The sequence below is a fragment of the Falco punctatus genome (genome assembly GCF_963210335.1).
Source record: "Falco punctatus genome assembly, chromosome: 10".
NCBI classification, from domain to species: domain Eukaryota; kingdom Metazoa; phylum Chordata; class Aves; order Falconiformes; family Falconidae; genus Falco; species Falco punctatus.
The window spans coordinates 32,581,324-32,606,207 of record NC_137590.1 but is presented as its reverse complement, the minus strand read 5'-3'; the positions used below and the strand labels follow the sequence as shown (position 1 = coordinate 32,606,207).

The 24,884-nt window shown below is 38.6% G+C and overlaps 1 protein-coding gene across 8 annotated transcripts in view; it reads left to right on the top strand.

Moving 5' to 3' along the window:
• The window catches only part of ABCC8 (ATP binding cassette subfamily C member 8), a gene marked incomplete at its 5' end in the record, with an annotated part of 82,373 nt that overhangs the window by 44,274 nt on the left and 13,215 nt on the right, over positions 1 to 24,884 (top strand). For 7 of the 8 annotated variants that reach the window (XR_013930884.1, XM_080405476.1, XM_080405479.1 and 4 more), the window contains 13 exons: positions 3,393 to 3,428; positions 5,000 to 5,035; positions 8,143 to 8,241; positions 9,090 to 9,174; positions 10,396 to 10,476; positions 13,016 to 13,153; positions 15,573 to 15,698; positions 16,398 to 16,497; positions 17,050 to 17,297; positions 18,298 to 18,458; positions 19,838 to 19,907; positions 20,604 to 20,761; positions 21,686 to 21,778. Coding sequence is in view for 7 of the 8 variants with exons in the window: in XM_080405476.1 (XP_080261602.1) it covers positions 3,393 to 3,428; positions 5,000 to 5,035; positions 8,143 to 8,241; positions 9,090 to 9,174; positions 10,396 to 10,476; positions 13,016 to 13,153; positions 15,573 to 15,698; positions 16,398 to 16,497; positions 17,050 to 17,297; positions 18,298 to 18,458; positions 19,838 to 19,907; positions 20,604 to 20,761; positions 21,686 to 21,778 (1,431 nt within the window). The remainder of the gene's footprint in view (positions 1 to 3,392; positions 3,429 to 4,999; positions 5,036 to 8,142; positions 8,242 to 9,089; positions 9,175 to 10,395; positions 10,477 to 13,015; positions 13,154 to 15,572; positions 15,699 to 16,397; positions 16,498 to 17,049; positions 17,298 to 18,297; positions 18,459 to 19,837; positions 19,908 to 20,603; positions 20,762 to 21,685; positions 21,779 to 24,884) is intronic. The other variant, XM_080405477.1, reaches the window with a different exon arrangement.

Below are 24,884 nucleotides of genomic sequence, written 5' to 3'. Positions count from 1 at the left end.
AGGCTGTAATTCTTTATAGATGACATAACATGATTAAGAAGTGTAATTTGAATGTCTGATGCTAAACTAAAATAGACGACATGATGGTTCTGATCAGACCGTGGTTTTAAATAGCACTTGTTTAGAAGCACACAACAGTGTAAAGGTCAGAACTGGTTTTCGTGTCTTTTGTATGTGCCAAAGTGTCACAAGGTGAAATTCAGTTGTTATCACATTTGCTTTGCTATCTGTCAGATATGTGTAAAGGGGCTTTTGGCCGAAACAATCTGAGGACTGTAAGTGCTAGCTACACTGGGACTGATTATGTTTTGTCTCATCTTTCAGAGCTGCTGCCATGTGCACTAGTCTGTTCAGAATGACAGATGCAGTCAGTGTAGGCTGCACATCTGTGTGTAAAGCTATCTGATGACAGCTCCCTTAAGTTGATAAGAAAATACTAACACCTGAGCAGGTACATGCGACATTATCCCAGGTTTAAGGAGAGCAGTCTTCACTGGGTTATCACCAGAGCTTGTAGCCTTAGCTCAAGCAATAAAATGTGTCACCAGAATCAGTAAGATCCTTGTTACAGCTCACTCTTTGGGATGAGACAAATGCTTGGCTTCAGTCATTCACATTAAAGAATTGCCCTAAATTATTTCGCTCCAGATTTCCTTCCCCTTCCCTTCCTCCAAGGTCACAGCTATGAAGACGAAGGATACATCCTGCTGACATGTCACTTGGTGCTCAGGAAATCTGGATTCTATTCCTGAGCCTTTGCTTGGTCAGGTGGATAACCTTGCACCAAGTCATTTTTCTCCTCTGTGCCTCCATGCTCTATTGATAATTAACTGCATGCCATCTTTATTTGCTTCCTATAAAACTTAGTTCCTTCAAAACCTTAAAAAAGTTTAACTTATTCCTGGGCTAGGAATTGGCTAATCAGAAGTGAGCACTAGTTCAGTTTTAGTTTTAATTTGTTGTTTGTGTTACAGTGTGTGTCTGGAAGATCCAGCTCAGATTACTGCCCCTTGTCCAAAGCAGGATGAGTGCATCTAAGCATAAATATTTTATAATGTGGTCAGAGATTGGCAAAAATAAAGAAATCATTATTTACATTCTGAACAGATGGTAAATAGTATTGATTTGACTGGTTATTGAGTAAATAATTATAGCATATTGCATGCTAATTTCTTCTGGGCAGTGTCTCGCTTTAAATAGTCCCAGTTCAAGTCCTGGGAGCAGTTTATAATATAAGTCTTTTTGGTGTAAATAATATCAGAAAATTGACCTAAATGAGAAATAGTTTTCTCAAAAAAATTTGTTTCTAAAAAAAACATTTGTTTCTTAAAGCAACATATGTACTCCATTGTGAATCTAGAGTCCTTATAATTTGACGGAAGCACTGGATTTGTGAAGGTTGTTTGTTAACAGTAGATTTTCTTCTACTCAATGTGGAGTTGACTGTTTTCATCAAATGACAATATTTTAAAAGTTTTTTTTAATGCCTAAAAAATACATTTATTTTTATAAATATTTGTTTACTGGAGTTTTCAGAAACATCCAGGTACTTAATTTTATTGTATTTAAATTGGAAACGAAGGTCTCTGAAGGCTTGAAAATCTCAGTAGGTACATATTTGTGTCTTTAGATATCCATATGCCTTGAAAAAATAGATCTAGATCGCATTATCAAACATAAATTACTTGGACATTTCAACACTGGTAGGAGGTAAATGCATCCTTAATTGCCAGGAGTATGCAGGAAAAGGGGGAAAGGAGTGATAACACAAAGTCAAAGTGGGAAAAAGTGAATTGACAAGGGTGAGCTAAAACTCCAAATGCAGAATTAATCTTTTCCAGCTACAGAACAGAAACACAGATCAGGCAATTGATCTGTCAGTACTTGCAGAAGATTGTGGCACCTGTGGCTGTGTAGCAGAAGAACGCAGTTGACAGAGGAGGTCAGGCCATTGCTGCACACTGCTGTACCTTGTGCTACTCTGAGAGTGGCTTGTGCCCTGTGAGCATGGCGCTTTGCCCCATTTCTGAGCAGGAGCTGGTCAAGGTGCACACCTGCAGTGAGCCCAGGCAAACTGTGGTAGCCACAAGGGACCCTGCCCCATCTTTGCTTCTTGAGCCACTTCGGTGGATTATACCAGTTGTGCAGTTTGCTGCCTGTGTCGCAGGCTGGCGTAGGAAAAGAGCACAGTAGAGGGGGTGCTGCTGCCATGCACAACTACTAGATGTTGCAAATTACCAGGATGTTCCCCAGTAGAATGGGTGCCTGGCCATTTTTGGGGTGGTCCATGAAGGAGGAGCTGATGTTTCTTGTTCAGGATCCTTCTGTTGTGCATGGAACGGCTGGAAAAAGATGTTCCCTATTTCAGCTCCTTGACAGTTCCTGTAAAGAATGTGGTGCTATTTAACGATATGCAGCAGGTTCATGGGTTTTTGGAGAAGGTGCCAGTGGGTCCACACGGTGAAGACCAGTGGAGTGTGAGGTTACTCTGGAAAAGCTTTGTTTAGTACACTGCCCTTTGGAATAAAGATACTACTGGCTGGTTGGCACTCTGACATTCTACAGTAAATTGAATTTAGTTGTGGTCATTGCTTACTATGGGTGAACTTCTTGGAAGTGTCTCAAACTAGCCTTTTAAACTGCAGGTGTAATTTTCTTTCCTGGATATTTATGAGCAAATGCTGTTAGCATGAAGTTACTGAGACGGTTCTCTTTAAAGCATGAAGAACTTTTTCTCCTTGATTTTGTTTATACCACTGGACACACGGGTTTTTCATTCTATTCAGTGGGGCTGAGTTTAGTATCGGTAATAAGTATGGCCAGTCATCCTGTCAAAGCAGCTCTGTGAACATCTTGGTACACCATTCAAAAACAGCCGAATCAAAACCTGTCCATCCCTCAGTCCTGCCCACGCTTATTTATACAGGCACATCCCCCAAAGGACAGCATGTTGCAAGTCAACTGAAGATGGGATTTGGGGTTCAAACTAGCCCATTATATGCTGCAAAGGTACAGTTACTGCCATGGAAAAACACAGTATCATGAATTACCTGTTTGTTTTCCCTGAAAACGTTGGGTTTTTTAATGGAACTGTGTTCTTGTCACACTAGGACTTTTCAGTTCTGTTAGCACCTCCAGGACAGAGTGGAGGTGATTTTATTTGTTGAGTCAAATTAAATGTTTAAACAGGAGGAAAAAAAACTGTCACCAAATTTTTTTGACCGCTAAAATGAAAGCACTTTGTGTAGAAGGAACAGATGCTGTGCTGCAGCTCTGTGATAAATACTGTTTGCAGTCTGTGCACTAAGTGGAATTTAATAGTTTTTTCTTTCTGGGGCAGATTGCCTGTGCTTACTTAAGTAAACAGTCTTTGCTTTCTGTTTGTGATGCAGCTGTACTTCTGACAGCGAGACGGGGGAAGATGTCAGGTATGGTATTGTATGGGGTTATTGGTCTTCCTGTCGAATGCAATAGAAGGAACCAAAGGTTTCTAAAAATGTATGCTTAAGATTTTCAGAGTCAAAATTCTGAAAGTCAGCGACCCTTTCACTGCATTAATTAGCTTAGGTGGTTTCAAAAACTGTATCCTATGTGACTTATGAAAATAAAGGCTGGAATTCCTTTATGAAAACATTGCCATTTGGTGATTTTGAAAATTGTATCCTAACTTCCCTTGATGTCACTGAAAATCCTTCTAGACTATTCCCTAATGCCACACTACAAAACGTAGTATCAAGTATTGCTTTAAAGGATTCATTTATTAAAGCAAATTCTCCCCATTACGCTTCTCTTCATTTATTAATTTTTTTTATGATCTGTCATAAGTTTATTTTCTCATCTGGCATTCTTCAGGTACACACGAACTGAGAGGTGTGGGGAGTAGCAGATTAGTCCATCTGTTGGCAGGAGATCCTTGCAAGGAAATGATTTTTACCTGATTCACATAGCTCAGTTTGGATTTTGGGAATGCTTACCAAATCAATTGAGAGCAAAGCTTTCTGACACGGTTGTCATTTTAGTGTGGCACACAAACCTCCAGAATGGTAAACCTTGTAAAGGTGACAATCCCTGCTGAAGTCAGCGAGACCTTTGTTAGTGAAACTGGCAGAGGAAAAATGGCATGTGATGTCCCTTTTCTTGACTAAACCACGCTAAACTGGGTGCCTTCTACTGGCAGAGTATTTTATTGGTTCTGTGACGCACCAGCTATTCTACTGAGTTTTCTCTAGATTTTTCAGCCTCTTCTCTCCCATTCACCTTATTTCTCAGTCTTGTTACCTAGTTGTCAGATTGACTCCTGCAAAACTTCTGCTCCCATCTGTGTGTAGTATAAGAGGGAGGTTCATTTATCTACTAAGCCTCATAGTAGAAGGTACTTGGAAATCTCACAGTTCTTTCTGTATAAGAAAGACTGCAATTCTTGAGCCAAGTTAAAGTGAAACCATCTGAACCCATTAAGATACAAGAGAAATATGATAGGAATTAGACATCTGCATATTTGAAACTGTTATGGGGATGGACAGCAAATAGCAAAATAACATGCACAGCAGTATGACAAGCATATGTAAAAGTAGGAAAGAATATTAGACCGTATGAAACAATTACCTATATTATCATACGTTCTGGGAATCCTAGTGATGTTAGTTAAGCGCTGTAGGAATATGTCTGGTGGGTTTGGTGCACTAGCATCCTGTAGAACATTTCTGGTGTTCTCAGAACATTGAGCCAAAGTCTTGTGAGGTCTCGAGTATATTTGCTCGTAGGTGTTGAATGCTTTCTACAAGGTTGTTTAGCACTTCTCAGAACTGAAGCTTTAACTGTACTTTTTTTAGGTCAGCATCATGTAGTATAGAATTTTAGCATACTTAAAGAGTTTTATTTATGTTATGCAGTATTTTTGTTGTATTTTTAATTATAGCATAGTGTTAGTACTTTAAGGTATTATTTGCATTGTCTAAAATAATTCAATTTTTATCACCCTTGTGTTTGTTTTCTGCAGCCCAGAGAAAGAATCTCCTGTTGACACGGAATTCAGGTACAACACTTTAAAAACTAATGTGAACCTCCAGAGGTGCCTTCCAACCTCAGCCATTCTGTGACTCCCTGAACATTCCTCAAAAGTGTCTGCACTTAATGAGTTGTTCGTCCTTAGAAAGCAAACGGGTGGTCTCTGTATGCAGCTACTCCAAGATACAGAAGTAAAACCAAGGAAGTGACCCTTGTGGTTTAATAATGGCAAAAAAGTATGCTCCTGAATACTGGCAGTATCAGAATGTTCTGTTACCTACCATCAGGCTGAAAATAGTGGAAGGATGTGTTTTTCTGTTCATGCAGTAATAGCATAGGACAGGACAGCACGCATTTCTCTCGTCTGGAGAACGTTTGATTATGAGTTGTTGACTGCTGTTAGAAATTCATGAATTGTGCAAAATAATCAAGTTAAAACTATAGTCAGCAATCCAAAACACATAGGAATGGCTTTGCAGTGTATTAATTCCTCTACCATTATACTCATAACTGCATTGCATTTTAACTGCATCTATTTTCTTTTGAAAATTGCTGACATTCCAGAGTTGGTAGGTTTATTAAGGCACTGAGATTAATATATGAATGTCCCTTAATTAGTCTTATTTTCAGTGATCTTGAATGCATACTGAGCCTACTGAACTTAACAAAATGAGATGTGATGAGAGTGTTAGATGAATAACTTCAAACAAATAATCTCAACAATGTTTTTTCTGATTCTAAATTAATGATCAGGTTTGATCCTAAATTAGCCAAAGGACATAGTCTCCGGGGAGCTCAGGGAAGCTTTTCCTATTTATTGTAGGGTTGGATTTTGCTGTTTGCCTCTTTGTGATAATTAAGAGGCTATGGTTAGTCTATCTTGTGTTATCAGAGGAAAAAAGTTACACTCTGCTGATGAAAATGCATTTCTTCGTTTATGCAGTCTGGGGGTAGGAGGCAGTTACTTCCACCTGCAGAATAAATTCCTCCAGAATCTTTGCTGAGCCATTTGCTTGCATTCAGTATTTTAAGTGTGAAACCTTAGGCAGGTTCAAGGCAGGCTTTCAGAGAAAGTGTTGCACACTCCATTTCAGAATATTTGGTCTCTGGATTCTTGGCCTCATATTTCTCAGTTTCAGTAAAAGTTTAGTTCAGTTGCCTCTTTATAGGAAGAGCTGTAGACATGCGGTAGGCTTCTCATGTGATCAGGCACTTGCAAGCTTTTTGCTTATGTCAAAATGTGATCTGCCCTGATATATGTCATCCTAGTGTCAATTTGCAATTAAGATTAATTTAGAGGGGTTGACTAAATTTTAAATCCGTAATGAATTTTGGCAAGCTTATTGCTTGTTCCCAGATTCCTTGCAGTAATTAGTCCTCAGTGATGGCCTAAAAGCAGAAAGCAAGCCAAGTATGAATGGTGTTCCCAGGCACTGTGCTGGTTCTCAGCACGGAGTGCATCTTACTGGCAGTGCCCATGTCTTCACTGAACAAAATACTTTTTACAAAAGCTGTAAATACATTTTCCTCTGAGTAGCAAAACATTGCTACTACTTTTCAAAAAATAGAAGTAACTTTTCAATCACATGGAGAATTAAGAGCAGCAAAGGCTCAGTTTCAAGCAATTGAAAAGGTGGGGAAGGGAATACATGTTCATCTTGGAATGCCCAGAGCAATTTTTTCTCAATCACTGGAATGAAAACTTCATACTAATTGAAAAAATGCTTCCCTCTTGAGGCAGAACTGAATGCTCTTTGAATTAGATTTTTGGGACTGCTGGCTCGGCTGCCTAGGGGTTTTTTTTCTGTCTTTTTTCTTTTTTTTTTCTGTTTCATTTTCCAGTAAAGAGAATTCATAAAACATAATTGAATTCTAACAAGTCATCAGATATTTGAACTTGGAAACACGTTAGGGTAGTGTAACTGTGTATTCTTTCAGGTCATCAAAGAAAATTGGATCCTATAATGACTTCTAAGCAAGCTTGGTGAAAGCCTGAGAAAATGAACAGGGCCAGTGACCTTAGCTCCTGATAAAAAAAGATGTATTTTGGCAGCACATGGTTTGAATTGCATTCAGGTCTACCAGAAAGAGGCTGGTGTAATGGCTGTCTAGCAGACAAAGGCTGCGTTTGGTTGAGAGGTCCTGTCTTTTTATTGGATTAGCTGATACAGTTGGAAAGAAAACAGCTATGCTTTTAGGTGTATGATCCCTCGTTTGGCCCTTTTCTGGAGAGGTGGTGATATGCCAGTGAGTTTTCTAGCAGTATCAGTTGCTCTAATGAAAAACGTTGCCTTTCTCCCAGCTGTGCCTTACTGAGGTCCTTACTACAGCCAGCAAAAGCACTACTACTTCACTAGTAGGCAGATGCTTTTATTTTTAAATAGTACTAATAATAATCCCTATGAAATAAAATACGCATGTTGAGATCCTGTTGACCGTACCTGTTAAGTTGTCCCTTCTGATGGTACGTTATGGGGGCAATTCCACAGGGGGAAATTTAGCAAACGTTTTTTGTCTGTGTTCTCTTCTGTGGTCTTGATAGATATAGAAAGATTTTACTCATGGTTATCCATTTACTTTATGACTCAAGTTCTCTTCTAAGAATGGGGAAAATAAATGTGTTGGGAGAAGGGGGGACTTGCCTTTGTGTATATGTGGAATTTTGGGGTGTTTTTTAAACATTTAAAAATACCATTTTTATAATGTCCCTCCTGAAATGTATTGCCCTGCTAGTGATATGCTATACATTTTTTTTATTAGTCTGTCGAAACAGAGCTGGGATTCATTCTTTGGTAATTTTCTTCCTGCCATCTGTGATGCTCAAGAGGCAGCTTTACTGAGCTAGCCTCACTGAAACCTGCTCACAGCAGAAAAAGGGAACAGACTGAAATTCAGTTAGTTGAACCTTTTCAGTGTTCTGTTGGAAATTTAACATCTTCTATATTTCTTTCATGGGAGAGCTATTGATTGTCCTAAAAAAAAGAAATGAAAGACAGCGTTTTTTGAAGACTGAATACCAGTGTCTTAATTTACAAGAAAAGGGTTTCCAAAAAACCCTACTGCACTGGTGAGCTGGCAACTCTGTTGTTTCAGTTTGGTTTAGGTTTGTTGTTGATTTGATGTGGTTTTTTTCAGGAAAAGAGGCTCAGTAGCATATGCATCACAGAAGCCTTGGTTGCTCAATGCTACAGTGGAAGAGAATATCACATTTGAAAGCCCTTTTAACAAACAGAGGTAACAAGTTCCAGCACTGTCACATGCTTTACTCCCCTTTTCCCTAAACAGTGGGGTTGCATGTCCCCATCTCTATCTATTGACTAATGTACTGCACCTGTCTGAACATGACAAAAGACCTTGAGCTCTGCGTGGTCCCCCTTTGATCGTGTTTTTCCTGAAGGACACAAGGGACAGAGTTCTGTCTCACTTCAACTGAGATGTAGAAGAGTTTTCATTTCCCAGCACCGTGTGTGTTTAGAATGCAGTATTCTCTTCTTACACCTAATTGACTAGTTTAACTGTCTTAGAAGGACATTATCTGTTTGGGAATGTGTTTATTACAGTTTCAGTGGCTGGTACATTGTGAAGGATTAGAGGGCTGCCTTTCTATTCAGTATAAATGCTCACCAAACATTCTGAAGTATTTAAAAGTTAATTGCTGATGTCCCACCTCCCCACTCCCCCCCTTAAAAGAAGTGGTTGGTTATGAATTCACATCCTATGCGCATGTTTTTTTTCCATCATCCTTGGAAGCTGAAACAAGAAACAAAGGCCCTGGCCATGAAAAAAGTTAAATGTTAAGCAGTAACAATATACCATGGAAGAAGTTGTGCTTGTTTTGCTTGGTTGTAATTATTAAATACTTTTAATTGAGAAGCTGATGTAAGATGTTTTTTCTTAGCTGAAATGTTATTTACTTGCCTGTGATTGAAAGAGATCCCATTAAAACAATTAGTGGCTAACAAACATGTTTTCCACTGTGTGATTTTTTCCAGCTGGTTAATTTTTGTTCCTCTGCAGGTAGGAAATGTGCTGCTTTAGCAATATCTGTGTGGATTTTGCATTACCTTTTTTTGTTTCCGCAGGTACAAAGCAGTAATTGATGCTTGTTCCCTCCAGCCTGATATTGACATTCTCCCTCACGGAGACCAAACCCAAATTGGAGAGAGGGTCAGTAAACAGCTACAGGCTTCTATTTTTGTTTCAAACATATAGGAGGTTTTTTATTATCTTGTTGTGTTATTAAAACCTTACTGGTTATTTGGCTACAAAGGTAATCTTTTAGTTAAGTGTACGTTTGGGTCATTAGTCTGAAAGGTCGTTGCTCGGTAAACATGGAAACACTGTCATTTACATGAGATGCAATGACTTAAATGTGCTGCTATCAGAATGTTTGACTAATTCTGTGGCTGCTCTCTCAGATATCCTGACTTCACAGTGCATTTTTTGGTTTCTTTAGGACTAACGTAAAAATAATCCATAAATTTTGAGAGCCCCTTCATTTAGAAAAGGGCAGGTGTTTAATCAATGGCAAACTAAGCTTTATCACATCGGGGAAGATTAGGGAGTGACAAGAAAGGAAATGGAAGTCACAAATGTGTAAACAATTTACTCTGGCCTATACTGGCACTGTCACAAACAAGCGAAACCCCACCAAAAAAAATGCAACAAACCACATGAGGATACACTTCAAGATACATTTCCACACCTAATCTTCATGTTGGCTACCATTTTAATTTTAAATGGATTTGTTCCTAACCCAGTTCATTGTGTAGCCAAATGCTTTCTGACAGGAGGAGGGAAGGGGAGGGGAGGGAGAGGGTGGGGTACTGTCTTTTGGCAGCAATTCTGGCTTATGAGAGCTGAAGGCATTTGTGGAACTGTGGGTGGATCACAGGAAGGGTAAGTAACTCAGAGCAGGGTGCTAGCAGGGGACTAAGGGCCAAACCCAAGTACAATAGCAACCAGGTAATGTTCACCTCAGCATGGTCTGACCTCCCACCAGCACTTGCTGATTACAGTGTATAATGGAGCTGATATAGTGTGACAGCATACGATTATAAAAACAAAAAACAGGACATAGCCAAACTCATAAGGCTGACTTTTGAGTAGAAGCCTAGTTTAGACTGCCTGCAGAATACCTATGCCACCACAAAGTACTGAACGTTTCCCGTCCCTCTGGTATGTATGGAGTACAGCTCCAGACAGTGCTCTGGCTTTTCTAACAATTTGTGCACTGTGTTCCCAGCTGAATGCAGGCCCACACTTTTGAAAAATTTCTTTGGGTTTCTTTGTCCAGAAAGTATTCTGTGGATAATCCAATCAGAATATGAATGTTCAGTTGATGGTTTTTATAATTGTCTGATTGTTCTTCTCCTGCTTATCTCCAAGGGTATTAATCTGTCTGGAGGGCAGCGCCAACGTATCAGTGTGGCAAGAGCACTTTACCAGCAGACAAATGTTGTGTTCTTGGTGAGTAGGTGCCATTATGTTTATGCTCCAAACGGAAGCATGGGATGTGAGCATTTGGAGTATTTCATGGGTAACACACACCAAACATTGTGCCTCACTGAGCTAAGCCAGATGTGCATTGTTTATTTTATATCTATTGTTAGCTAGCCTGCAGGTAAGAAGCACTTTGTAAATGTTGCAGACAGACAGATAGGTATTAAGATACAAATCGAAATGCTAATGCTTCCCCTCTTGGTGTGCTGAAATTTCTTTTTGACCCTTGTGTTTATCTTTGGTACTTAGAAATTTAATAGTCTCTGCTGTATTCATGAAATTCCGAAGCTGTCTCAGGCCTAAAATTAATGTTGTCCTGTGTCTGGGGTGTTTCCTTTCTGCAACAAACTAAGCTGTCTTCCCACCCTGAACTGCTCATTGTATATCCTGTCCCAACTTCAACAGAAGTGCTATGGAAAAAGGATCGAGAGCAGGCTCTAAAAACCTAGTAGGTGGGAAAACGAATGCACCTACACAGCCGCTAGTAGTTAGCTTGCCAGCTTTCCGATGTAGGACTTCTTTCTTAAGCTCGGTTTTCAAGGAGCTTTGACTCCAGCTGTTATAACAGTGAGTCACATCGGATCAGAGAAGCTGTCCGCATTCAAGGTCATCCCTAAAAGTCTGGGAGGTTACTTAGACCTTTCCCTGTAATTAGGCTGATCAATATGTGTTTGCTTCACATGTAGGAGGTTTCCAGGCAATGATCAGAATGCAGGAGAGTAGACAGCAGCTGGGCCAGGTGCTGCAAATCAGCAGACCCAGTATTGGGCTGTAACTTGGTTTTGTCACTTCTGTCCTTTTGTGCAGGACGCTCAATAAGCACCTAATAGTAGCAGGTTCTCTTATGGTTTGATAATGTCAAAGTACATACAAATAAACCTTTTTTGAGTTACTAAATCTTTTAAAAATAATCAGGAATCTTATACAGTAGCATTTGCAAACACTCAGTTCTTTTAAGACTGCTTTTGTAAACAAATGCAAAAAGCTTCTCTCTGGCAAGTATGCACCTCATATTCCATAACCTTTCACATTCTCTAAACTTCTTGTGATCATTGCAGATATGAAAAAAGGTCATATGATAATTCATTACAGATTTTATTCTTAACTACATTAATTGACTCTGCGTGTTTCATTTGTTGCCTATCAGACTAGTCCTGTAGCACGAGCTGGTGTTTTTTCACGTGCCTTGTAATCCATGTGTCATTATAATGAACAGCCTTGTCCGACTCCACAGTGCAGTGTCGTGTTCTGTGAACTGGCATTTACGGTCCCCAGAAGCGCAGCACTGCAGACAAGGTGGCTGTGTACAAACTCGGGGCTCAAAATGATGGTCAGGTCTGTGCCGGATCAGTAGGACAGCAGAATCAGTAGTTGCAGCAGGAAAGCTGGCAACATACATCCTTGCTTATTGAGCACAGTGCACTCAGATTTTTAAGAATAAATTCTGTACCACGGTCAAAGCTACTGTGTTTCAAAAGCACATTTTAAGTGCTCTGTTAGGCTCTGATTTATTAGAATTTCAGTGATCATATTTATCTTACTGTTGATTTCAGAAATTTTTGGTTTTGTAGATAATTTAGTATTGTTGCTTTCATGTATCTGATGGAGTCACAAAATGTTGCAGAATTGAAGGGAGTAAAAGTTCAAGAGGATTTTCTGAAGCACTCCTGTCTTTGCTTGTACCTTTCTCTAACTAACTGGTAGCAATGATGTCACACTGAAAGCAGAATTAATTCAAATTCAACCCTACTTTATCAGCAAACAGCTGGAGAAAGCAAAATTTGATTTTTAAGACATCCTGGTTTTAGTGTAATATAGTATGAAATAATAATACTAAGGATATCTCACAGCCAATATCATTAGTGCAAGCAGAAATAACAGATTTGTAATTCCATATAAATAGGATTAGGTAAACAAGTCCCCCAAAAGATGATATAGATTATTTTGTTCAAGCAATGACTTATATGCACTAAATTTAGGCATAAACTAATCTAGGTCATAAATCAGGCATCTGAGCAGTCATCAAAATTATCAATATTTCTTCTTGTGTGATTCTTTTGATTTATGAATGAAAGAAAAAAAAGCAGAAGGCCATTATGTATAAGGGAAAGAAAATGTGCTTTTTGTCCCTGGCCCTGGAGCGGTTATGTAATCCATGCCATAGACATACGTTGCTGTGTTGTCTTCAGCCTGCCAGAAGCAATGCACTGCAGATAACGTAGGCTGTGAAGCACATCTGCTGAGAGGAGCAGTTCCGCAAGCCTCACGAAATCACAGTGTTTACACAGCTGACATTACTATATGTCTTAGTACTCACTGTAAATAGACAGTTCAAGATTTGTTACTTAGTTTAAAAAAGCCATTCCTCAGAACACTTTTAGTCTTCTGACAGCCTCTTTTGATTGTCTATATTGATCTAACTGGGTTTACTGGTGTTAAAATCTGTCAGTTTCCTTTAACGCTGTAAGTGCTGTCTCCAAAAGTTGACCTTTTTTCCTTGCGACAGGATGATCCATTTTCTGCACTGGATATCCACCTAAGTGACCATCTTATGCAAGAAGGGATCCTGAAAATGCTGCGGGAAGACAAGCGGACCATTGTGCTTGTAACTCACAAGCTTCAGTACTTACCCCATGCTGACTGGGTAAGAAAGCTCTTCCCTTTTTTTAATGAGGCGGCAAGAATGTGGCATGAGTAAGTCTTGCTGCAAACAAGGCTTTCTCTTCATCTGTCTGCCAAGGTAGTATAGTGAGAAGAGACATAATAAAGATCTGAAAATTAGCCAGTGAGCTTGGGGTGACGATTTTGGAGTTCCCATCTTAGAACACCTGATAGGTTGGATTTTCATAGAGCTGATATTTAATACTCTTATGGAAGCAGGCTGCATTTAAAGTATATTGAGTATACAAAAAAATCAGTTGTATTGGAAAATTCTGCTCATTTTTTATCTCAAAAACAGTAAAACGTTTAACATGTTTGCCTCTGCTGGGATGTGACTAGGAATTTGTGCTGTCATAGAAAATGGTGGTTTTATGGATACTGTGCTTGGAAATAGAAGGAAAAAATAGTGTTTCCTTGTGATTAGTGCTAGTACATAATGTATCAAGAACATCTTTACCCTCTGTATGTTGACAAAATTTTAAGAAATAGGTAGTGTTCAATTGTTTTGTTAGGTTTCTTTGTTATATCTTGTTTACAGAAAAAAAATGAAGGTATACTTCCTAAAACAGTTTGCAATTGCAAATGTCAAAGGTGAAGCAAATCAGGCAGGATAAAGTTTGGTTTTTGCAAATAGTTGTTTTTTAGTTCATTGGTTCACACTGACCTTGTACTTCGTTCTCCTATAGTTATCCAGCTACAATATCACAGGTCTTCTTGCTCACGATGATTGATGACTGCAGTTATGCCTCCTAGCAGGACTTGTCTCTCATTTGCAGCTTGCACAGACTAAAGCAGCAGTTACTCTGTCTCAAGAAATAACCATGTTTCAGCTGCTTTGTGTTCTTCATATTGGCTTGCTATAAACTTGCAGATAGACATTAATCTTGTTCTGATCACATTTTGGGTGGGCAGCATTTATCCTTTGTGGTCTGCTGTGACCTTGTCCCTCAGTTGTACACCTTTAAGAATTACTATTGTTCTCAACACAGTTCTGGTTTTCCAGTCAGTGTCTTGTCAGGATACAGGACTTTTCTGCCTTCTTCCCCTCCCTGTGAGGTCCATTCTTAGCTTCATCTTTTTCAATTGTTATGTATTTGGATTTTTTTAAATATGCAGAGCTATGGCATTGTGTCAGTATAATTTTTTAATTTTCTTTATGAGTCAGACCCATTTCTAGGTAGTTGTGTTTTATGAGATGCTTTGAGAATTATTTTATTTTTATTATCTTATAATTGGGTTTCAGTAATGTTTCATGAAATATACTGTTCCAACCAGCCTGTAGGATAGTAACCATTTGTATTAATTACATTTATAATTAAAAATATTTATTCAGAAATAGTTCAGGCTCTTTTTCCTAAGCACAGGTCTCATTAAGGCTTAGCAAGTCTAACCTAATGGAGTGCAGCATGAATATTTATTTTACTTTATTAAGGAATTTTAAATAAAAATATAACTGGAAGTATATGTGATGGCTCTCCTAAATCTTCATAGCAAAACCCTCAGAAGAATTCAAGGCCCAGCCCAATTATAGGTTTACAGAATAAAGTGATCACAAGATTGTTGTTTGCTTTATTTTTTCCTTTTCCGTTTGCATTATTTTTTCCTTTGCTCTGTTGTAAATTCTTAGCAGTAAACAGAATAGATTATTTCCCCACCCACTGACCATGGAAATTGTCGAGTTTCCAGGGAGAGAGAAAAATAAATACTGCATTAACATGTTTTCTTATGATGTCATGTGAGTTTACAATCCACATGCCTCATTTTCCAATTTTCCTTGTCAGCTCTAAAGTAAAAGTAGTTACACTGTGTATATAATGTAGTTACACTAAGATAAACCTGGAAACCACACCCTTCAGCCGTTGTCTTGTATATATAATTCTTTTCAAACTGTGTCCACTGATTATGCTTTTAAAAGCTTTAGGGATTCAAATTCCCTAGCTTTTCCTTATCAGGTCCATGATATCAAACAGACGGTGGAGCCGGCATGCTCGTATCTAATTGCCTGAATGAGGGCAAAACATGCTGCACACACTGTGTTGCCAAAAGCCTTTTCCTTTTAGGAGGTAAGAGAACTCTAAAATCTCATCTTGCTAATGACTTGTATTTAGGAAGAGTAATGCACTCTCTGTGTGCTGACAGGGACCCCATTCTTCTTTCTTACTTAAAAGCAGCCTTCCTTCTTGAAAGCATGAAGTGCAGGAAGTTTATGGTTTTGCAGCATCTTGAGTAAAGGGGATAGAGTCAAGAGATAACTTCACTGCCTTTTTAGAAGACAGATTTATTCACAGAAGTATTCTTTATTTGAGAAAAGAGAAAATTCTGTCCAGGCCCAGCAGCATAGCTTTAAAATAAATAGAGGTACATGGCTCTTTATCTCACCACTTGTGTTTCTAACTTTTTAGATAATTGCCATGAAAGATGGTAACATCCAGAGAGAAGGAACACTCAAGGACATTCAGAAATCAGAGACTGAGCTTTTTGAACACTGGAAAACATTAATGAATCGCCAAGACCAAGAGCTGGAGAAGGTTGTTTATGGGCAGGGCAATCGACATTTGCAGAAAATGTGGCTTCTTTTTTTTTCTTTTTTTTCTCCTTAGGTTGGAAGCATTAGCAAGGATTGACATGCTGTGTGTGATTTGGAGTACTGCATTTACCCTTATTATTTATCTGTTAAGAGAAATTCTTCCATCTGGACAGCTCATCCTTCCTTGATACTGTTGCCTCTGGTCCATTCTTGATAGGAAGCCCTATCAAAATATTCTTGCCTAAGGAATATTAAATGGGGCCATTTTGGAAAAAGCATTGTTAATGTGCGATACAATAGCTGCTTCTATAAAAGTTGCTGAATTTACTCATTGCATCGGGTAGAAGTTTTTCAGATGTGCCTATATCAAGTTCTCTAAATCATTAAGACATTTTGACTTTAATGCTATAACACAGCAAGAATGAGATAATTAATCTTAGTTCTTATTAATTAAGGGATATCTGTCCACGTTAAGATTCCAAGGAAGCTGGGATTGACAATGTGAAATTAATGTCAGATATCTAATTTATGTCCTTCAGTTTTACACAGAGGTAGCAAATACATCACTTATGACTGCCTGCTTGTAAGAGCTTTACTTTCATTTTTCAATCATGTTCTGATTGGAAACAAATTTTGTCACAGCTAGTGATTTTTTTTATTAATTCTCTAGTTGAAAACACATGAACTGTCCCTTTTTTAGGAGACGATTATTGAGAGCAAAACTGTTTTGGAAAGAACAAATCTCCGGAGGACTATGTATTCCCGTGAAGCCCTGCTGAAAGATGATGAAGAGGATGAAGGTAAAAGGATAGCCTTTGAGCCCAGTACTGCTACATTACTGTTTCACAGTTCAATTATATTTGAACGAATTAATATAATGCAAACTGGCAAGAGAATAACCATTTTTCAGGTGGTCATGATTTGCAAGAGGGCTGTTTCCATTGATTTTTACATCTGGACTATAGTGATTTCAAGCATTCAGGAGTCATAGGTTCCTTCAAACTCTTGAGGGTTTTTTTCTTATACTTGAACATGATTTGATAATTAATAGGGAATAATACTGAATAATTTATTGTGGGTGAGCTTCAAATCTGTCAATAGCTTAAGTACACTTGTTTAAGGTTTTACAATTCGTTTTTATCAAGCCAGTACTTTTAAATTGCAAAAACATGGCTGAAGACATCGATAACTAAGTACTAAGGTTCTTTGCACCTTTTTAGCATGTGTGGCTGAGCATGTAATTTCACTTCAAAGCCACTCTTTATCCCGTATAAGACCTGTTTTGTAGCTGCCACTTGCCAGTCCGTATGAAAGGTGTGTACGAGTAAGTACTTTTTTCTTGCACATTGCAGAAGAAGTAACAGAAAGCGATGATGAAGACAACCTGTCTTCGGTGCTGCATCAGAGAGCAAAGATGCCCTGGAGTGCCTGTGGCAAGTACCTCAGCGCGGCAGGAATCCTTCTTCTGCCACTGCTGGTTCTGTCCCAGCTGCTGAAGCACACAATAATGGTGGCCATTGACTACTGCCTGGCACTCTGGACCTCAGATGCCCTTTCTGAGAAAACAGAGCTACAGCTGAAGAACTGCTCTTCCTATCAGGTATGCAACGCCTTCTTCATCTTCCTCTTATGATTTAACCGGTGGGGATCTCCCGCTGTCAACCTCTGCTCCAAGATCTGTATGCAGTGTGCTGTATTTCTAGTAAATTTCTAGCTACTGGAGAGTGTTTTGAAGGTTAATGCATTTTTGGGTACACAGTGCAATAAAACTAACAGTTAAGTTTTATGTGCCGTTCTTCTCATTTTGCTAGATTTATTGTATTTTCATCATCTAGCTGATATGCCTAAACCTTGGTCTCTAAAGTAATTTTGATATCATAGTTCTTTCTAATTCTTCTGTACTGTTGCATTCTACTGCAAGTAGGGCTTTCAGATTTTGTAATATGGAGAACACAGATTATTTTTCTTTTTTTTTTTTATGATGTGCATGCTTTTTTCAGTTGTTTGGTTTTTTCTAATGTGAATGTCACATGGAATTGACCACTGTGTTACCTATCAGGATACTCTGTAGAGGAGGGATTTTGTTAGAACTAAGATTTTCTTTATCGGGATTCAGTTTCTACAAGTAATCCTACATTAGTGTTTGGGAAGTTTGTGTATGATTTCGTGGATCACACTGTCATCTTTAAAAGATGCTTTATTGATGCTGAGTTTTAATATTAAATTAGTATTTCAAAATAAAAAACTATTATATTCTGTTCCTGTTCAGAAAACAGACCAAAACAACAAAGCCATAATAAATGCTTTTAAAATGTTTTTTTGCCTTCAGATGAAACTATCAAATATATCTTTTCAGGGTTTTTTTTATAGTATTTTGTGATTCTAAATGTCTGATTAATCTCTTATTTTCATGCAAACATGCCCCTCTCCAAAGGATAATACATTGTGGTTTAAGGTTGTTGAAAACCATTGGCAGTTTCATTTAGGGAGGAAAAAGCATTTACTCCTTACATTTTTTCAGTCCTGTGTTTGTGCATTTGCAATAAATATTAAACATAATTTACAGTGAATAATTTTGTTACTTGGTTTTTGTTTCTTAGGATTTCAACCACTCTCGATATTCAAAAGTTTTCAGCATTCTCTGCTGTCTTGGGATTGTATTATGTCTTGTCACATCAATAGCGGTGGAGTGGACTGGCTTGAAAGTCACCAAAAAACTACACTCTTCTTTACTAAATAAGATTATTTTGGCTCCAATGAGGTATTGCTCTGATTGTAATACAAATTGTATTGTCATAAAAAATTGCTGGCTGTGCTGCTTTTGGCACAGCCCAGGATATGGTTTTCTGGGCTGTGAGCACCCATTACCAGGTCATGTTAAGCTTCTCATCCACCAGCATCCCCAAGTCCTTCTCCTCGGGGCTGCTCTCAATTCATTCTCCACCCGGCCTGTATTTGTGCTTGGGATTGCCCAACCCAGGTGCAGGACCTTGCACTTGGCTGTGTTGAACTTCACAAGGTTCACATGGGCCCACCTCTCAAGCCTGTCAAGGCCATTTTGTGTTCCTTCCTTCAAGGTGCTCTTCTAAGCACAGTTTTTAAGAAGTGACTGTGAATCACATTTTTTTGTATCATTGAAAATCACCAGGTATCACACTACTGAGCAATTTTTGAAAATGGTACCCAGGCTGCTTGAGTTCCTAGACAGTGATCAAGCGCCTCTGCTGCCTGACTGTGACTTCAGAGATTTACTTCCTTGCATATTTAATTTCTCTTTGCTGTTTTTAATTAGGGAGAAAACACAATTATTGATCTAGATGTTGTACAGTACATTCATAGCATGCATCATAATCTTAATCACTGAAAATCTTTACTGTCATGCAGTGATTGTGCAAGTATATGAAAGGTAATGGGCTTAGACAGTCATCAGGGCATCATTAGAGTACACTGGGATGCACAGATACCAGTGAAGGACTTTGTCCTGCATAAGTTTTCTTTCTAATACATGAAAGGCAAGTTGTATCTTAATTCAAACCTGCAGCTGTTACTGAATATTAGGAAAAATATCTTCTTATTTTCAAGTTAACTGTGTTTGACCCAGAAATCTTGTAGAAATAATGTACGCATAAAACCTCAGATTTTTTAAAATACTTTTTTTTCAGGATAGAATTAGACTTGAGGTTCATCAAAAGCTATGGAACAGTTAATTACAGAGCAATAATGAAGTTTGCATTTTGCATATGCAAAGGTCTCTTAATATATTATTTCAACAGTTGTTCTTAGTTATGCATTTCTATTCCCAGAAAAATGCAAGCATTTTCAATATAACTTGTTTGCATTTTTCTTGCATTGAAGAGGCCTCAAATTGCAATCAAAGGATTTCTTTAAATGGAATCATGATTTGCGTAGCTTAGGCAGTAGAGGGAGCTGAGGAGATGCTTGCTGTTTTTGGATTACGTTCAAGACTGCCATTTCATTGGAAAGCTGTGGTGATGGGAAAAAAATGTGAAATTTTACTGTGGCTGTCCATATATTTGCTTGTGTCTGTGATAGGGTACCTAGCTTAAGGAACACAAAAAACCCCTAAAACTATTCTAGTGTCCAATATTGTAATCTTTCCTATTCCTTGTCTCATATTAGGTTTTTTGAAACAACACCTCTGGGAAGTATATTGAACAGATTTTCAGCTGACTGCAATACCATCGACCAGGTACTGAATAAATATATTCAAGCTCCCAAGTTGTCCTTTCTTTCCCAGTCTGAAAGGCTGGATTTTGTTTTATTACAGACTCATTTAGATGAAGTTTACTGATGATCTATAGTTTTGACTACTTTATCAATTTGTATTGTGATTTTCTAGGTTCAGAATCCATTCCTCATCTTAAATGCACATTGAAAAACCATTTATTTGATTAAGATGCCCTGTATATAAAAGGCAAGCAAAATTAGACCAATAGTGATATCTCCAAATTAAGAGAATCTTTTTTTTAAAAGTGGGTAGACACATTCACTTGGCACATATGAGCAAATGAAATTAGAAGAATGCAAACGCTGTTGCCCAAAATAGAAATAAGTGAGATTCAAATTATCAGTTTTTACCCAGACTGCACTGCCAGTTCATAGGATTAATACAGATGCTAAAATCATCCATTGCATCCCATTTGTAATCCTCTGACATGAGGATTGTGGGCCACAATGCAGACATGTGAAGCAGCCCCACAGAAATCCCTTCAAATTTTTCTCAAACCCAGCACTCTATTCAAAATCAGACCTGTATACTTAGTGCTTCAGATCCTCAAATTTTTTTTGTCCTTGTGTAAGTGGACAAAGGAAAATGAAATAATGCCGGTTTAAATTGGATATGTTATGTAAGATTCTGTGTGCTTATTCTTCTTTATCTATACAGCACATTCCAGCTACCCTGGAGTGCTTGAGTCGTTCCACTTTGCTGTGTGTATCTGCTCTTGCTGTCATCTCATATGTTACACCAATGTTTCTCATTGCCCTGGTTCCCCTCGCAATCATGTGTTACTTCATCCAGAAGTACTTCCGAGTCGCGTCACGGTAAGAGCATAAACCAGTATCATTCTGGCAATAGAAACATCTTCTGCATGCGTGATTCCAGGTGAAAATGGAAATCTGTCAATCCAGGAAGAATCTGGAGAACGCAGTATAACCATGGTGCTACTGCTGCCCACTAAGGATCTAAGGTGCACAAGCATCCTCTCTGGTTCTGGGTGCCTTTTAGTTTCTAACAAGTTGAAAAATTCTAGCCATATCTGTGATTTTGTTCTGCTACTAAGGACATACAGCTTCCCTCCCAGTGGCGCTCAAGAAGTGTTCGTAGTAATGCTGCATTTATCCCTTCATGTATGCATGAATTGAGAGGGATTCTACAACCAATTTACTTCCTGCTGGAAGAAACAGAGACTAAATAGAATTTCACCCCACCTGTGTTTCCACTGATTTGGTGACTAAACACAAAACTGAGAAACAACGTAATGATGAGTGTGGGTTCTCAGTTACTGTGTAAGTTACGCTGTCAGCTCAGTGAGAAGTTGTGCTATCTGGGGGGGAGACTGGGGACAGAGGAACTTGCATTTTGCCTTCTGCTTAACTCGAGCTGTTATTTGCAGTATCCCATTGAATTTATATTCAAGATAGAGCCAGAATGTTGTTTAAAATTAATAAACAATTGAGTATAAGAAATAGGAATATAGGAGAAACAAAGGAAGGCAGTAAAGGGAAAAGACCCATCAGAACTCCAGCATTGTTTGTATTAAAATGTTAAAAAAGGAAAATCCTCCTGGGGTCTTTGTTCCTTGCTCGGAGACATGCAGCACTGCTTTGCAATCTGTCTGAACCCTATATGTACATATATATAATTATTGTGATGATATTCCCTTTCAATCCCTGGGCCTGTTTCAAGAGACTGAACTGCACAACAAAACTGGTTTTTTACAAAATTATTTTCATAACCCTCTCCAGGGACCTGCAGCAGCTGGATGACAGCACTCAGCTACCATTACTCTCCCATTTCTCAGAGACCGTTGAAGGCCTAACCACCATTCGAGCCTTCAGGTACAGTTTTATTTAAGAAACGTATATTACCTCACTTTTGAATATCTATCTCTGATTCTGTTCTACAGTTGTGCAGTTATTGGTAATTGTTATTTGGATCACTTGGAAAAGCCAGAGTCCCCAAAACACTGGTAAGGGGGAACTCCAAAACACTGAGGAACTTTAAGTATTTGCATGTGAAGGAGTTACTGTGGAAAAACAGGCTGATGTGTGTCAGCTGCCCTGTGGTAATGGTCCACACACTTGCACACAACCTGAAAAAAAACAACTTAAGGGCAAATGTGATTAAAGAAGCTAAATTAGCTTGCAATTACCACAGTGTGCGGTGTGGCAGACTGTCTGCTTGGACAGTTTCCGTGGAACAACTAATACGCACTAACTTGTTATGCCAGAGTAATTTGCATATGAGTCGATGTCCTGGTAAGGTAATTTGTGCATGCTAGTGACTTCAGCACCCTAAGTTATTCTTCAGGTTGTTAGCTGAAAACTTGGTGGTTTGTACTTATTTTGAAAGTACACAAGCTGGAGACTAACTCTTTCATTGCCTGTTTTGATTCATTTTTCTGTCCACGTAAGCTCACAGGGGAGCAGCCCAGGAATACCTGATGGCATGCCTGGGCTGCATCTGTTACAAAAATGGCAGTCATGCTGGTACCGGCAGAGGTACCAATAAAACTACTGCAGAGCTTACCAGCTGCTTTCCCTGAGCTAGTGCTGCTCTTGCCTTTTCCCAGTTGATTCAAATGCAATTAACTGTCTTCCACATCCATCTCATCTAGATGGCTACACATTTTGTTAGTTAATTGTTACTATTCTATCTTTGAAATGGTAGTGCTTATTCCTCCTAATATGTAATTTTAATTTTATAATAGAAGTAATGCACAAAGTTAACTTTTTCTTAAATATTCTAAATAGAATATAAATAGCTCAATGAAAAAACAACCAGTTTAAGATTTTTCTTTTTGACTGAAGGTAGCTTCCCAAAGAGTTGTAGAAAGGCATAGTATTTTCTATTATTAATTACTGTTATTAGATATTTAATTCGTTAAGTGCCAACAGTGTTCTCAGCTACAACAGTTGTAGCTATGTCTATGTTCACTTTTAAGGAAAATAAATTTTGCTTTATTTGTTGCTTTTCTCATTTGTGTATTCTACTCCATCAAGAGGCTTTTTAGAGTATTATGGCTGTATATTTTCAGGTGTTGATACAATAAATAATATTCAATGCCATCTAGCTAGTATTTTCAGTCTTCTGGAGCATTCCCTCTTGGTTCTTCCTATCACCTTGAAATTAATTCCTATGTCAAAGAATTGTGTTTGGTGCCTCCTTTTTCTTAAATCCTGCAGTAACTGATGTGCCTGTGACCCAGAGAGCCATGTGCGTTCAGTAAATTCCATATTCCATCTGCCTGCCAGCCTCCTGCATCAGCTGGTAACCTGGCTATTTATAGGACTGTGTAGCTTTTCAGCTGCCTCGCATATTAGCAGGAGTGGAGTTTAGACTTGCTAGCTTGAGCATCCCTAAAAATAACACTAATTCAGGAATCCAGTCGCCACGTTTGGAGGTGCTAGTTATTCCTGGAGTGTCCTTACCCTTGGTAACTCTCTTATCCTGCACTTCTCAGAACGCATAAGGAAAGAAATGTACAAAAAATCCAGGGGGAGATCAGAAAGACAGCTACTGCTGCAGCTATAAATATGCCTTCAGCAGATGCCCTGGCCTGATTTATAGTTTGCTATCTGGCACTTCAGATAGTGTTGGTGCTGAATAATCGATAAAATGTAAATGTGAAGGCTTCTGCAAAGACTGGTCTGTTTTCTGAGAGGCCTGGTGATCTGGGGACGCTCTCTGAAGAGAAAGATTTCTGCAGTCCTCCACCAATAGTGGTAACTTTGTTTGCATCCCCATTCCACGTGCATATATGCATGGCTGACTCATGACACATACCTCACGTCTTCTGAGGCATATCTGCGTCACATAATACCTCATGGTGTAGATAGGAGAGTTAAACATGACCGAATTGGTTCCAGAAGCAGTACAGCCATCTCTGTATGGTAGGACACCGAGGGTAATTAGTCCTGAGGAAAGGCAGGGCTCACTAACTGACACTGTGTGATGCTAGCACTTGCTTTCAGGAAGAGCCATTCTAGACTATACATATACACCAACATGCTCAGAGCCAGCCATGGCCATTCTTCATTGCACACAGCAGACACATCTCTTATGTCTTGGCAAATGGTTAAGTTTTGAACAGCGAAATTTTTTCCAAAAGCGGCGCTTACTACTTTTCCTCAAAAGCACAAATGGTTTATGTAAAGTCTTAACTTCATTATGCTGTACTCAGAAGAACAATTAAGATGCTCTGCAGTGAACAAATTTGAAAGCTTCTCTAAGCCACGTACTTCATACTGAAAACATTGTCCTATCTTTCTCTCGTATCAGTATAAGGAGAGCTGAACTTAGAAATAACTAGTGCTTCTTGCAACTGTAGTAGCTAAAGGATATAAACAGGGGGAAATGAGCGTGTTTGTTAAACTTGCTAATGTAATAAAGGAGAACAAAATTTCAGGCTCTGGGTGCTTAAACTAGACCTTCATGACTTCAAGCTTCTGTTAATGCTCTGGAAAAAACTTTTGTGCCAGACCTCTTTGTTATTAGACATAATGCTTGATACATGTTATTAACATCATATTAATTAATACCTATGCAAATAAATATGCCCAGCTAAAAGGGGTGACTGACTGACTTGTATGCTTGCCAAGACCCCAGTCTAAATAGGTGTAGCAGGGAATCACCTTACATATCTGCTGAATTCAAGGCAGAATTCATTGATGCGGCTATTATGATGAGTGGGTGCAGATTCAATATAATAACCATAAGCAGCTCTATTTGCCATCGTTTTGTGTTGTGACTAATTCTCTGGGGGCAGGTGGGGGCAAAGACACAGTTCTTTCCATTCTGTTACTTCTTGTTGCTCCATGTGCTTGGACTGCTGTTTACAAAGTGCTCCATTTATCCATTGATAAGGGCGTGTTTGTCTAACACTGGAGCTACTATGACTGGAGGTACTTTGAGTTTATAATAAACTGTTACAATTTCTAGGTA